Raw genomic sequence first — 14,052 nt, 5'->3', positions numbered from 1 at the left:
AGATGTCTAGTTTCAACTAACGCTTATCTCACTAATTTTTGGAGGAAACTAATATAGAAACCCACCGTCCTAGTCCCCTAGTTTCAAAGTTGGAATACCGTTTGACACGAAGGACTGTTTAGTCTACCAATAACTTCGCAAGCTATAAAGATGGTTTCTGCTTCTTCAACTCAATAATGTTATGGATATTCAAACTTGGTCCATATACGTTGACTTGATATATAAAAGTTGTTTAAAATTCAACCAATTTTCTGATGTTTAGAGACGAGTTGATAAGTACCTGATATTCTACCAATGCAGTACCTAAATCAGAAGGCAATCTAGCTACCCGACACTGCAACTACAGTCAAATTCTAAATGAGTGAAAGGAAGGTTCTTGTCAGCGTCACAAACACAACATATCAACACGTGAAATTTTGTGCGAAATTAAAACCTGAAAGGCGTCAAAAGCTGGCAGATTCCCGAAAAAAATAAATTAAAATGAAGATTGATTAGAAATATTATTCCGGACAAAATCCCAAAAGTACTCCATTTATTCAACTGTACTGAAATAGATGTTCACCACAGACTCCACTTATTCAACGCTGTACTGAACATCCACACACACCACACATCTATATATATATATATATATTTTTTCCGCGTTTTTTCGTGCACATCCATTAATTACAGTGTTAAAATTAGATGTTGATTGCAATAATATCAAGGTATATGCCAGTTTCCGATTATTTCTACATTAGATATATAAATGTTTCATGTTCCTTCATTTTGACTTGGTTTTATATTGTTTCTTGTTCTTTGAATACCCTTCAAGATAAGGATGTTATCAAACACAAGTGTAAATGGTGGAAGTGGAACACCTTGTTAGAGGCTACTGGTCATCGAGATGGAGAAGAAACCAGCAGGGAAAGTTGGTGGAAGAAAGTTTTGGACGTGGAAGAAGCCAAGAATCAAGTTTTGTTTTCCCTCCTATGTTCTTACTAATGTTATAAACGTGCCATTACTTTGGTTTCTGTCATGTTTGCCGGTCACCTTGGCGAGCTTGAGCTTGCTGGAGCCACCCTCGCCAACTCTTGGGCCGTTGTCTCTGGCTTCGCTTTAATGGTAGCCACACTTATCTCTTATTTTTCGCATTTAGCTGCATATACGAGTGTTTGTTCATAAAACATGTGGATATTTAATCCACCATATCTTGAAATTAACTATTAATCGCAACTTGAAGAAATTGATGGTGAAAAAAGTCCCATTCCAATCCATTCATAATCCATAGACTAATTGCTTCTGTTTGATTTTCATCCCATGCTCTTAGATTTATTCCCTTCTTGTGTATAGGTGGGTTTAAGTGGAGCACTTGAAACCTTTGTGGCCAGGATTTGGTGCTGGATTATACAGAATGTTGGGAATATACTACAAGCTTCCTGCATATTCATTTTTCTTTCAATTGTGGTATCCATTGTTTGGTTCTATACTGAACTATTCTTATTTTACTTCATCAAGATTCTGCATTGCAAAACGCAGCTCTTTATGTGAGAAATCTTATTCCTGGTCTATTTGCTTATGCTTTTTTACAAAACATTTAGGTTCTTTCAGACACACCATTGTCCTGCCATTGGTAGGTGGTGTCAGCTATACCAATGGGCATTCATTTGGGATTGCATAGCTTTTGTTTACTGTACATCCCTTGGTTTCAAGGGTGCTGCACTGGCAGCTTCAGTTTCGTTATGGATATCGCTGCTGTTGTTGGCAATTTATGTCCTTCGCGCGAAGAGTTTGACATACGTGGAAAGATTTTTCTCGTGAATCATTCAGTTCCATCCTCCAACTTAAAACTAGCTCTGCCTTCTGCGCAATGGTAGGTAAGTATTGCCAAATCTTCTTTAGTCTTTAGTCTTTTCTTTAATTTATTCTTATTACTCACAACCCCACTTTTTCTATCTCATTCATGGCCATAAAGTTAGAACTTAACTGATGTACAGAGTTCATTATAAAGAATCATAGCAGAACTAAACTTTCTATACTTTTCTAGCTTGGAGTATTGGGCTTTTGAGATTCTGGGTATTTTAGCTGGATTGATGCCAAACTCAGAAGTAACTACTTCATTGATTGCAATGTGGTATGCTTCAATTTTCTATACTTTTTTTTACTTTGTCATATTTTATCGTAGACTGATTATTTAATCTGCCTTCAATGTGTTTTTGTCTCTCATGGCTTTTACTTCTTCAGTGGAACACAGAAGCTATAGCCTACAATATTGTCTATGGTTCTAGTGCTGCTGCAAGGTTAGAAGTTAGAATCACTGCATATGAATTCTCTGGTTTCATTCCACTTTTGTTTCAGAATTTTAAAGAGAAAACTCACATTTAATTTATGACAGCACGAGGGTGTCAATGTTTGGCGCAGGTCATATCATCGAGCTAAAAATGCCAGTTTGTGACTCTGAAACTCTCTGTCATCCTTGCCTTATATTGATCTTGCACTGGGCTTTGGTCATAACATATGGCCGGTTTCTTCAGCAACAGCTCGGTAATAATCAAGGGTTTACCTCTTTGACACCCTCATAATCCGATGACTTTAGATGCAATGCAAGGCATATTATCAGGTTTGTGTCATCAAATTTCTCCTACTTCAATACGTATATGTAAGTTTCGATTGTTGACGTAAATTGACAGATTCCTGTGCAGGAGTGGCGAGAGGTGCGGGTGGCAGCACTTGGCAGTGTGGGGTAACTTAGGGACGTTTTATTTCATTGGCATGCCGATGCACACTTCTTGCATTCAAGTAAAGCTCTGCAAAGGTGAAACAATGTTAATGAAATTGGTTCATTATGCATAACTTCTGCATTCATATTTATCCTTGTAATGGTTTATTTTGATGCTTCAGGGACTTGGATGGTCATGTTTGCCGGTCACCTTGGTCAACTTGAGCTTGCTGGTGCCACACTTGCCAATTCTTGGGCCACTGTCACTGGTTTCGGTTTCATGGTGAGATTCAAACACATGATTTGAGTGCCTCTAGTACGCTTAATTTTGTTCTTGTTTCTGATTGATAATTTTGGTTGCTATATGAGTTATTTAGTTGCATTAATGTTATATTGCTTCAATGGTAAATCAATCAGTTTATCAAAATTCCAATGAAATTCATTGTTGTGAGTGAATTAGCTCTTCATGAAGTAAATTTTTTCTAGATTGTGAAGGAAATTTGACTATTGGTTAATCCTTATCCACTGGGGCATTAATGGTGGGTGCAATATCTCTCCCTCTCTCTTTCAAGATAGGTGTGCAATTTCATGTGCATTTTCCTTGTTTTCTTGTGAGATTAAGGCCTTTCTACAATCTTGGGAGTATTTGATCATCAGAATTTTACCATGATAATCTATAGGTTCATTTTCATGATAATTATAATCTACAGGCTTATCATCTTATTTCTGCTTGATTTTTTGTTTCGATGCTTCTTTGACTATTTCTTCTCTGTTATTGTGGTAGGTGGGGTTGAGTGGAGCACTTGAAACACTTTGTGGTCAAGGATATGGGGCCAAATTATACAGGATGTTGGGAATATATCTGCAAGCATCATGCATCATATCGTTCTTCTTCTCGATAATCATATCCATCTTATGGTTCTTTACATAGCCTATACTTGTTTTATTTCATCAAGATCCCAGTATTTCAAAACAAGCAGCTGTTTATATGAGATATCTCATTCCTGGTATATTTGCATATGGCTTTTTACAAAACGTCTTAAGGTTTCTTCAGACACAATCCATTGTTATGCCGATGGTCTTGTTCTCGGCGCTACCAATGGTCATTCATTTCGGCATTGCATATGCTTTAGTTCATTGGACATCGCTCGGTTTCAAGGGAGCTCCTTTGGCAGCTTCAGTTTCGTTGTGGATATCAATCCTTGTGCTGGCAATGTATGTCTTCTTTGCAAAAAAATTAAAGCATACATGGGAAGGATTCTCTTCTGAATCATTTAGATTCATCCTCACAAACTTGAAATTAGCCTTGCCCTCTGCGGCAATGGTATGGTAAGTGTCACAAATTTTATTTTAGTAACCAATTCACTATTCAGTTAGAATCATGAATGCTCAACCACGTTTATATAAAAGTGAATCTGATTTGCTGCCTCTCTAGTTTCTAACAGATTGATTCAGAAACTCACAGATGCCCAATTGAATATTTAAAATATGGAAATCTTCTTTCTGTCAATCCTGTACATAGTTACATTATTTGAAATAATATTCTATTCTAAATAAGATGAGATATGATTTAATCAAATAGAATAGGATTATGAGAGTATGTTTGGTTCATTTTTTAAAAACATTTTTTTTGAAAATATTTAGATTATTTTTTAAGCCTTTACATTTGTTAATTTAGTTAAACATCTTTCACAATAAAAGTTTATAAATTAACAAAACACCCATACCCATCCAACTGACTCCGCCGAACGATGACCGACAATCATTGGAATGGCGCACGACCGGCTAGATTTGGTTGGACGTGTGCCGGCCAAAATCTAGCTGTCATCAACGGCCAGATCTCTACGATCATAATCTAGAAGTCGTTGACGGTCAAATCTCTGGCCATAGCTCTGGCCGTTACTAGAAACGGCTAGATCGATGCATGATTGGTCAAATCCGTTCAATCGTGCGTCGTTTCAACGACGGTGACGATTGGTGGTGGTTGTTGGTAGGCAACTGTTACGTGAGTAATGAGGGTGTTTTTGTTAATTTATAAACTTTTATTGAGAAAGATAATTGTTAAAAGTTTTAAGTTGAATAAAATACGATTGGATTTTGAATTGAATAGTCAACAAATATATTTTTCATTTTTTAGGATATAATAATAAAATAGAATAAAGTTTGACAAAATAGACGGTTAGTTATTTTGTACTTTTCCAGCTTGGAGTACTGGGCTTTTGAGATTCTTGTGTTTTTAGCTGGATTGATGCCAAACTCAAAACTAACTACTTCGGTGATTGCAATGTGGTATGTTTCATTTTTTTCTATGAATTTCTTTCTGCAATAATCCTTATCTGAGTTGTGATTGTTTTTCTCTTTTCTGGTTTTATAATCTTCAGTGTGAATACAGAAGCTATTGCCTATATGATTAGCTATGGTCTTAGTGCCGCAGCGAGGTTAGTTTATAGGAAACAGAACTTTAAATACATTATTGTCTTTTAAGAACTTAATAGAGACGAGATTTATTTTACTGTGACACAGCACAAGGGTGTCAAATGAATTGGGAGCCGGAAATGTCAATCGAGCTAAGAATGCCATGGCTGTGACTCTTAAGCTCTCTGTCCTCCTCGCCCTTATACTTGTTCTTGCTTTAGCCTTCGGTCACAATATCTGGGCTAGTTTCTTCAGTGACAGCACCGAAATAATAAAGAAGTTTGCCTCTTTGACACCACTTCTTGCACTTTCGATAATGTTTGATTCTGTGCAAGGTGTCTTATCAGGTTTGTATCATCCAATTTTTCTATTCCAAACATACATAACTTCTAAGCAAAGTGTTTATCAATCCAAGAGAGTTTATGGTGCAGGTGTGGCGAGAGGTTGCGGTTGGCAACATTTGGCCGTGTGGGCTAACTTAGCAACATTCTATTTCATTGGCATGCCAGCTGCAGTACTTCTTGGATTTAAGTTGAAGCTTTATGCTAAAGTAAGACCTTGGCTACACAGAACTTCTTCATTTCTTATTCTTTCAATCACTGATCTAAATGATTTATTTGGTACAGGGCTTGTGGATTGGTTTGATCTGCGGTCTCTCCAGCCAAGCCACCTCTCTCTTATTGATTACGTTGTGTCGAAACTGGACTAAAATGGCCATTCTTCCAAACAGAGAAAATGAAACCCCAAACTTTGCCAACTTGTAAAACTTTTCTCAACTCAATTCAGAAATAGAGTATGATATGGTGGCTCTGCCAGCTACTTACTGATTCGGCAGCCAACAGTAAATGTATGTAAGTGTATTGGTAGTGATTATAATGTCAATAAGAATATGGTTGTACTCATTAATTAACAGTGGTAGGTTCAATCTCTCATTTTTCTCTTTCCACAAGATATTTGATTTGCAAGCAGCATGGTCTGTTGTTTTGTCATACAATCCAGATTTAGGCCTTTCCATTTTCTATACAGCATTCTTTCATATCATATTACATTGCAGGGATAAAATCTGAAAATTTGATCTATTTGTAGCAATGTGTACAATAGAATTCAATAATTCATCCTCACCTCTTAGTCCTGTTAGTTCTCTACTTTCTATCCTCTCCAGCTTGGAGTATTGGACTTTTGAGATTATTGTGTCTTACCCAAATGGATGCCGACTTGGGGTATTGCGTTGTGAGCTGGACTATAAAAAAAGTAAGCTGAACATTATTGTACTTTAAAATAAGTTCTTTGTTGTTAGTTTCATAGATTAATTTAAGCTCCATCTTAATTCAAGTTGGAATACTCTTTTTTATAACCAAGATGTCTAGTTCAACTAACGCTTATCTCAACTAATTTTTGGAGGAAACTAATATAGAAACCCACCGTCCTAGTCCCCTAGTTTCAAAGTTGGAATACCGTTTGACACGAAGACTGTTAATAGTCTACCAAACTTCGCAAGCTATAAAGATGGTTTTCTGCTTCTTCAAACTCAATAATGTTATATGGATATTCAAACTTCTGGTCCAATTACGTTGAACTTGATATATAAAAGTTGTAAAATTCAACAATTTTCGATTTTGTAGTTAGAGAGGTTAAAGTACCTGATATTCTACCAATGCAGTACCTAAATCAGAAGGCATCTAGCTACCCGAACCTGCAAAACAGTCAATTCTAAATGAGTGAAAGGAAGTGTCTGTCAGCGTCACAAACACAACACATCAACACGATAAATTTGTGCGAAAATTAAAACCTGAAAGGCGTCAAAGCTGGCAGATTCCCGAAAAAATAAAATAAAATGAAGATTGATTAGAAATATATTCCGGAAAAATCCCAAAAGTACTCCCATCAACATGTACGAAATAGATGTTCAACAGACCCACTTATTCACGCTTACTGAACATCCACACAACACCCATCATATATATAGATATAATTTTTTCCGCGTTTTTTTCGTGCACATCCATTAATACAGTGTGTAAAATTAGATGTTGATTGCAAAATATAAGGTATATGCCAGTTTCCGATTATTTCTACATATAAAGTTTAAATGTTCATGTTCTTCATTTTGACTTGGTTTATATGTGTTCTTGTTCTTTGAATACCTTCAAGATAAGGATGTTATCAAACACAAGTGTAAATGGTGGAAGTGGAACACCATGTTAGAGGCTACTGGTCATCGAGATGGAAGCAGAAACCAGCAGGGGAAGTTAGTGGAAGAAAGTTTTGGACGTGGAAGAAGCCAAGAATCAAGCTTTGTTTTCCCTACCAATGATTCTTACTAATGTTTCATACTACGCGATTACTTCGGTTTCTGTCATATTTGCTGGCCACCTTGGGAAACTTGAGCTTGCTGGAGCCACCCTTGCCAACTCTTGGGCCTTTGTCACTGGCTTTGCTTTCATGGTAAGCATATATGTTCTCTTGATTTCTCACTGTACATCAATTTGCTATACTAAATAGCCACATGTTCAAGTGAAAAATGAAACATAGTCCATTGTTAAAAATAAGTTTTTTCTTCTTTTTTTAGTTTGATCATACAAGTTTATAGATTTCTTTTCGTCTCTGTTGCTGTTGTAGACAGGATTAAGTGGAGCACTTGAAACACTTTGTGGCCAAGGATTTGGTGCTAGATTATACAAAATGTTGCGAATATATCTTCAAACATCTTGTCTCATTTCACTCTTCTTCTCAATTATTATATCCATCATTTGGTTCCATACAAAACCTATACTTACATTTCTTCATCAAGATCCCGCGATTGCAAAACAAGCGGCTCTCTATGTGAAATATCTCATCCCTGGGCTATTCGCATATGGCATTTTACAAAACCTCTTACGATTTCTTCAAACACAATCCATTGTTAAGCCATTGGTCTTGTTCTCAGCTCTACCAATGGGCATTCATTTTGGTGTTGTATATGCTTTAGCTTATAGGACATCCCTCGTTTCAAGGGAGCTCCATTGGCGGCTTCAATTTCATTATGGATATCCACCCTTTTGTTGGCCATCTATGTCCTTTGCGCAAAGAAGTTTGAGCATACATGGGAAGGATTTACATTTGAATCATTCAGTTTTATCCTCGCAAACTTAAAACTAGCTCTGCCTTCTGCAGCAATGATATGGCAAGTGTGCCCAATTTTTCTTTGCTTTAACTGATCTTCTCCTTGATTTAATCCTACTTGAATCACAACCACACTAGCTATACCATGCATATCTATGTAATGGAATTTGAATATCTTACTTCTTCTCTACTTTTCCAGCTTAGAGTTTTGGGCCTTTGATATTCTAGTGTTCTTAGCTGGATTGATGCCAAACCCAGAAGTAACTACTTCATTGATTGCCATGTGGTAAGCTTCAATCTTTTTTACTGTTCTTCCCCTATATTTTATCCTAAACTGATTATTTAGAATTGCCTTTTTCCTTCCTCTTTAATTCATCGGTGTGAACACTGGAGGTATGGCCTTCATGATTGCCTTAGCTCTTAGTGCTTCAGCAAGGTTAGCAACTGCTTATGAGTTCTGGGATTTACACATTTTGTTTCAGAAATTCAGGAAAGGAAAACTTACCTTTGATTTGAGACAGCACAAGTGTCTCAAATGAGTTGGGAGCAGGAAATGTCAATCGAGCTAAAAATGCTATGACTGTTACTCTCAAGCTCGCTGTTATCCTTGCTCTTCCAGTTGTTCTTGCTCTCGCATTTGGTCACAATATTTGGGCCGGCTTCTTCAGTAACGGCTCTGAAATAATAAGGGGTTTTGCCTCTATGAAATACTTTCTCATCGTCTGGATAACATTAGATTTTATGCAAGCTGTATTATCAGGTTTGTCTAAAATCGTTTATGCTTATCAAAGGATTTACTATGTTGATGTATTTTGATTGTTCAAGTAAATTAAGGAGGTCTCCGTGCAGGGGTGTTAAGAGGATGTGGGTTGCAGCGGCTGGCTGTGTGGGCTAACTTATCAACGTTCTATTTCATTGGCCTACCGATGTCAATACTCCTTGGATTTAAGTTGAAGCTTTATGCCAAAGTGAGACAATGCTAATGTAATTTGTTCATTATTCACTTTCAATCTCTAATATGTTTATCTTTTGTGCTTTATTTTGATACAGGGCTTGTGGATTGGGTTAATCTGTGGCCTCTCCAGCCAAGCCACCACTCTCTTATTGATTACATTGTGTAAAAACTGGACTAAGTTGGACATTCCTGTGAACAGATCAGGAAATGAAATCCCACATGTGATTTGATGAGCCTTTAAATGATGCAGTTGCAGTATCAGATTTGTAGAGGCCAAGTTGTACACAACAAAATAGAGATTTGCAGAGGCCAAGTTGTCAAATTGGATTTAAGGAAGGTAGTTTGTTACAGTCTACAAAACAAATCTTATTGATTCATGATCCACAGAGGGTCACTGTACCATTGTAAGGTCTAAAGGAAATTTTGTTGTTAATTGATATCCTTAGTATTATGTTGATGAAATTTTATTTTCATTGATATGTTAATAAAAAATGATAGGATAAAATTTATTTATGTTTGACGTTAAAGCAGAATTAGTGCTGATTTGATTAATAATATCTCACTCCTTTTCTTACTCTTTCCTCTTTCTTTCTTCCACATTTAATTAATTTCACCATTTTGGAGTTTAATATGTGTTGACGCTTGATTTTGGACACCAACGACTCGCACGTGCAAAGTGCTAAGAGGGCCTTAGAAATTACATGTGATGGATCCATAAGATTTGAATATGGAGCTGAGATTATATATGTTGCAGAAAACATAAATAATAGGCTAACAATAGAGGTTTTTATAGTGGTTCGGATGCTTAAAGCAAATCCTACATCCACTGTTATTTTATTGATCTCTAACTATTTCTATGATATTGCCCGTAATGCATACAAAAATAAAGAAATACAGTATTAACAGAGAGAAAGAATTGAGTTCAAATCTATGGTTAGCTCTCATATGCCCAACCCCCCTCTTCGGGAAGAGAAGTGTCAATTTATACACCTAAACACTCAATGTAATGAGTGTTTTGCAAGTTGCTTGACACATGGAAGGCTCTCATCCATTCATTTCTTGAAAGGAGATAGGGTTCATAAGAATATCTTTGAGGAGATATGGGCTTGGCAGCTAGTACAAAAAGACATTTATTGGGCTGACATAAGCGTGACTTTTTAGGCATAAGAATATGAAAGATTTTACATCATTCAATTAATTACACCATAAGATAAGAATCTTGGTATGACATATTTGTTAATTACCCTCAATTTCTGAAAAATTTTACATTTAGAAGATGCATTGGTATCTAGATATATCAATTATCAGTTTTCTTTCTTATCATTCTTTCTTGCGGCATTCAATTTGATCTGGGTTGCTTTTAAGGAAGAATGAATGAGAAGAGTATGCAAGGATTGGAGAATGAGATAGGTGTTGAAGGATTGCTGAAGTAAACAAAAATAGATGGCGTCACACTCTTGTTAGAGGGTGGTGATCATCATCAAGAAGGAGAACAAAACCCACCCCTTTTACTCTTTTACCATTAGATCACTCAATTGTGGTTCAACGGTTCATGAGTGTTGTTGGATCGAAGTTGGGGAAGAAGATTGTCGTGTCTTCCATGCACATTATGAGCGAGTGAATTGCCATTTCTTAATTTTTGTTCTACTTTCCATGTTGCAAAGATAATTACAATTATTGGTAATTTTGGCTACATATTTCTCCTAAACTTGTAATACCCGTTATAATTATTAGGCTTAATTTGTAAAATTTTATGATAATTCTACAAATAATGATATAATTATACTAGCTCAATCTTATAATATCGAACTATGACCATTCAATGTTAACCTATTGATATCAAGCTCAATCTGTAATACAATCTCTTTCATCTCACCTTATTACTACAAAGATTGATGCATCGAAATTATATATATACAGATCATATGATGGAATATTAATTCTGCTCACGTTTCTGTTGCTTTCAATATCCAAATAATGAGATTTTATCCTGGCATGTGATCTTATAATCTAGATTGTTGAAAGCAATATGAGCATGAGACAGATTAAATATTTGATCATATCTCAAATATCTCATAAACATAATCTAAATTATGAAGTCTACATTTGCTTGTTTTGCAGTTTCTCTCAGTAGCCTCAACTTCCACAGCTACAAGAACAGACTCTTTTGAAATCATGATAGACTCTAAAAATAATGCCGGTATGTATTTCAGTTTGTTTAATGTTATTGTACCTATGTTTATTTCTGAAATGCTAGATCCTTATTTGGACAGAAACCAGCAGGGGAAGTTAGTGGAAGAAAGTTTTGGACGTGGAAGAAGCCAAGAATCAAGCTTTGTTTTCCCTACCAATGATCTTACTAATGTTTCATACTACGCGATTACTTCGGTTTCTGTCATATTTGCTGGCCACCTGGAAACTTGAGCTTGCTGAGCCACCCTTGCCAACTCTGGGCCTTTGTCACTGGCTTTGCTTTCATGGTAAGCTATATGTTCTCTTGATTTCTCACTGTACATCAATTTGCTATACTAATAGCCACATGTTCAAGTGAAAAATGAAACATAGTCCATTGTTAAAAATAAGTTTTTTCTTCTTTTTTTAGTTTGATCATACAAGTTTAAGATTTCTTTTCTCTCTGTTGCTGTTGTAGACAGGATTAAGTGGAGCACTTGAAACACTTTGTGGCCAAGGATTTGGTGCTAGATTATACAAAATGTTGCGAATATATCTTCAAACATCTTGTCTCATTTCACTCTTCTTCTCAATTATTATATCCATCATTTGTTCCATACAAAACCTATACTTACATTTCTTCATCAAGATCCCGCGATTGCAAAACAAGCGGCTCTCTATGTGAAATATCTCATCCCTGGGCTATTCGCATATGGCATTTACAAAACCTCTTACGATTTCTTCAAACACAATCCATTGTTAAGCCATTGGTCTTGTTCTCAGCTCTACCAATGGGCATCATTTTGGTGTTGTATATGCTTTAGCTTATAGGACATCCCTCGTTTCAAGGGAGCTCCATTGGCGGCTTCAATTTCATTATGGATATCCACCCTTTTGTTGGCCATCTATTTCCTTGGGCTTTTGAGATTCTGGTGATTTTAGCTGGATTGATGCCAAACTCAGAAGTAACTACTTCATTGATTGCAATGTGGTATGCTTCAATTTTCTATACATTTTTTTACCTTTGTCATATTTTATCGTAGACTGATTATTTAATCTTGCCTTCAATGTGTTTTGTCTCTCAATGGCTTTTATCTTCTTCAGTGTGAACACAGAAGCTATAGCCTACAATATTGTCTATGGTCTTAGTGCTGCTGCAAGGTTAGAAGTTAGAACAACTGCATATGAGTGCTCTGGTTTCATTCCACATTTTGTTTCAGAAATTTAAAAAGAGAAAACTCACATTTAATTTATGACAGCACGAGGGTGTCAAATGAGTTGGGCGCAGGTCATATCAATCGAGCTAAAAATGCCATGGTTGTGACTCTGAAACTCTCTGTCATCCTTGCTCTTATAATGGATCTTGCACTGGGCTTTGGTCATAACATTTGGGCCGGTTTCTTCAGCAACAGCGCCGTAATAATCAAGGGGTTTACCTCTTTGACACCCTTTCTCATAATCTCGATAACTTTAGATGCAATTCAAGGCATATTATCAGGTTTGTGTCACCAAATATCCTAGCTTCAATACGTATATGTAAGTATTTCGATTGTTAAAGTAAATTAATGAGATTCCTGTGCAGGAGTGGCGAGAGGATGCGGGTGGCAGCACTTGGCGGTGTGGTGTAACTTAGGGACGTTTTATTTCATTGGCATGCCGATTGCACTACTTCTTGCATTCAAGTTAAAGCTCTATGCAAAGGTGAAACAATGTCAATGAAATTTGTTCTTTATGCATAACTTCTGCATTCATATTCATCCTTGTAATGGTTTATTTTGATGTTCAGGGACTCTGGATTGGGTTAATCTGTGGGCTCTTCAGCCAAGCCATCACCCTCTTGCTGATTACAATTCGGCAAAACTGGACTAAATTGGACATTCATGTCAACGGATCAGATTAGAAAATCCCAAATTTTGTTTGATGAGGATTAGAGATCTTTAGAGGCCAAGTTGTAAATTTTGATTTCAACTCAACTTAGTTGAGAATTATATAAGAATGATATGAGCCAGGGTTAGGTTCATCTGATGATCTGAATCTTGCAGAAATCACAAATAAAATAAGTTGGTCAAAAGGCAGCCAAGCTAGCTAATAAGGCATCTGACAGTCAATTCTAATAATCAGATTTGTTTCCATTTTTTTGGGTTCTGTATGGAAAATCCCAAGAAGGAGAAGCAATATGGAACAAATCCCGATAAATAAAAAAGGGCAAAGAAGATTTGTTACGATTTACGAGGCATTTTAGTTTGTACCATTTCAAAGTTTTGAGTTCTGATTTCTAATTTATTTGCTGTTCGTCTGGGCCAACATGAGCTTGTTGGGCCAGCTTTGCGAACTCTTGTGCCCTATTTACTTGCTTCTCAATTAGGGTAGGTAGAGCTAGCTCCAATGGTCATTTTCATTAGTTACCTGCCATTCGTTCGTTATAGTTTCAGTTTAGACAATTATTGTGATTTTTAGTATTTCAATTATGTGTCTCCAAATATTAGTAAAATATTTCTGTTAGCATCAACTTTATATGTTTAATCTTGTTGACCATTATTTTAAAACCCGGACTAGAGAGTAATCCGTTTTGCTACCCAGGTCACGGGTCAATCGGTCCAATCGGTTGGACTGATGACGTCAGTGATAATTTTATTTTTAAAAAATTATATATCAATCCTTTAAATTTTAATATACAAAAATTCCCCTAAAAAAGTTAATTAGTCCCTAAAAT

The 14,052-nt window shown here is 36.2% G+C and overlaps 1 protein-coding gene and 3 pseudogenes across 1 annotated transcript; all 4 read left to right on the top strand.

The window, feature by feature from the left end:
* The first annotated feature begins 711 nt into the window (after nucleotides 1–711).
* Nucleotides 712–2,832, top strand: LOC116111752 (annotated as a pseudogene).
* Nucleotides 2,833–2,858: 26 nt separating this feature from the next.
* Nucleotides 2,859–5,972, top strand: LOC116111751 (protein DETOXIFICATION 19-like). Its single transcript, XM_031397894.1, is given in 7 exon segments — nucleotides 2,859–2,981; nucleotides 3,483–4,027; nucleotides 4,901–4,987; nucleotides 5,080–5,136; nucleotides 5,222–5,460; nucleotides 5,545–5,663; nucleotides 5,740–5,972. Coding segments are annotated over 7 exon segments (1,308 nt in total). The 3' UTR covers nucleotides 5,878–5,972.
* A 1,361-nt stretch (nucleotides 5,973–7,333) lies between these two features.
* On the top strand, nucleotides 7,334–9,397 carry LOC116111750 (annotated as a pseudogene).
* Nucleotides 9,398–11,361: 1,964 nt separating this feature from the next.
* On the top strand, nucleotides 11,362–13,369 carry LOC116111749 (annotated as a pseudogene).
* The last annotated feature ends 683 nt before the right edge of the window (nucleotides 13,370–14,052 follow it).

This window comes from Pistacia vera, unplaced genomic scaffold (genome assembly GCF_008641045.1).
Source record: "Pistacia vera cultivar Batoury unplaced genomic scaffold, PisVer_v2 Contig65, whole genome shotgun sequence".
Classification (NCBI taxonomy): domain Eukaryota; kingdom Viridiplantae; phylum Streptophyta; class Magnoliopsida; order Sapindales; family Anacardiaceae; genus Pistacia; species Pistacia vera.
This window is presented reverse-complemented; position numbering and strand designations above follow the sequence as displayed.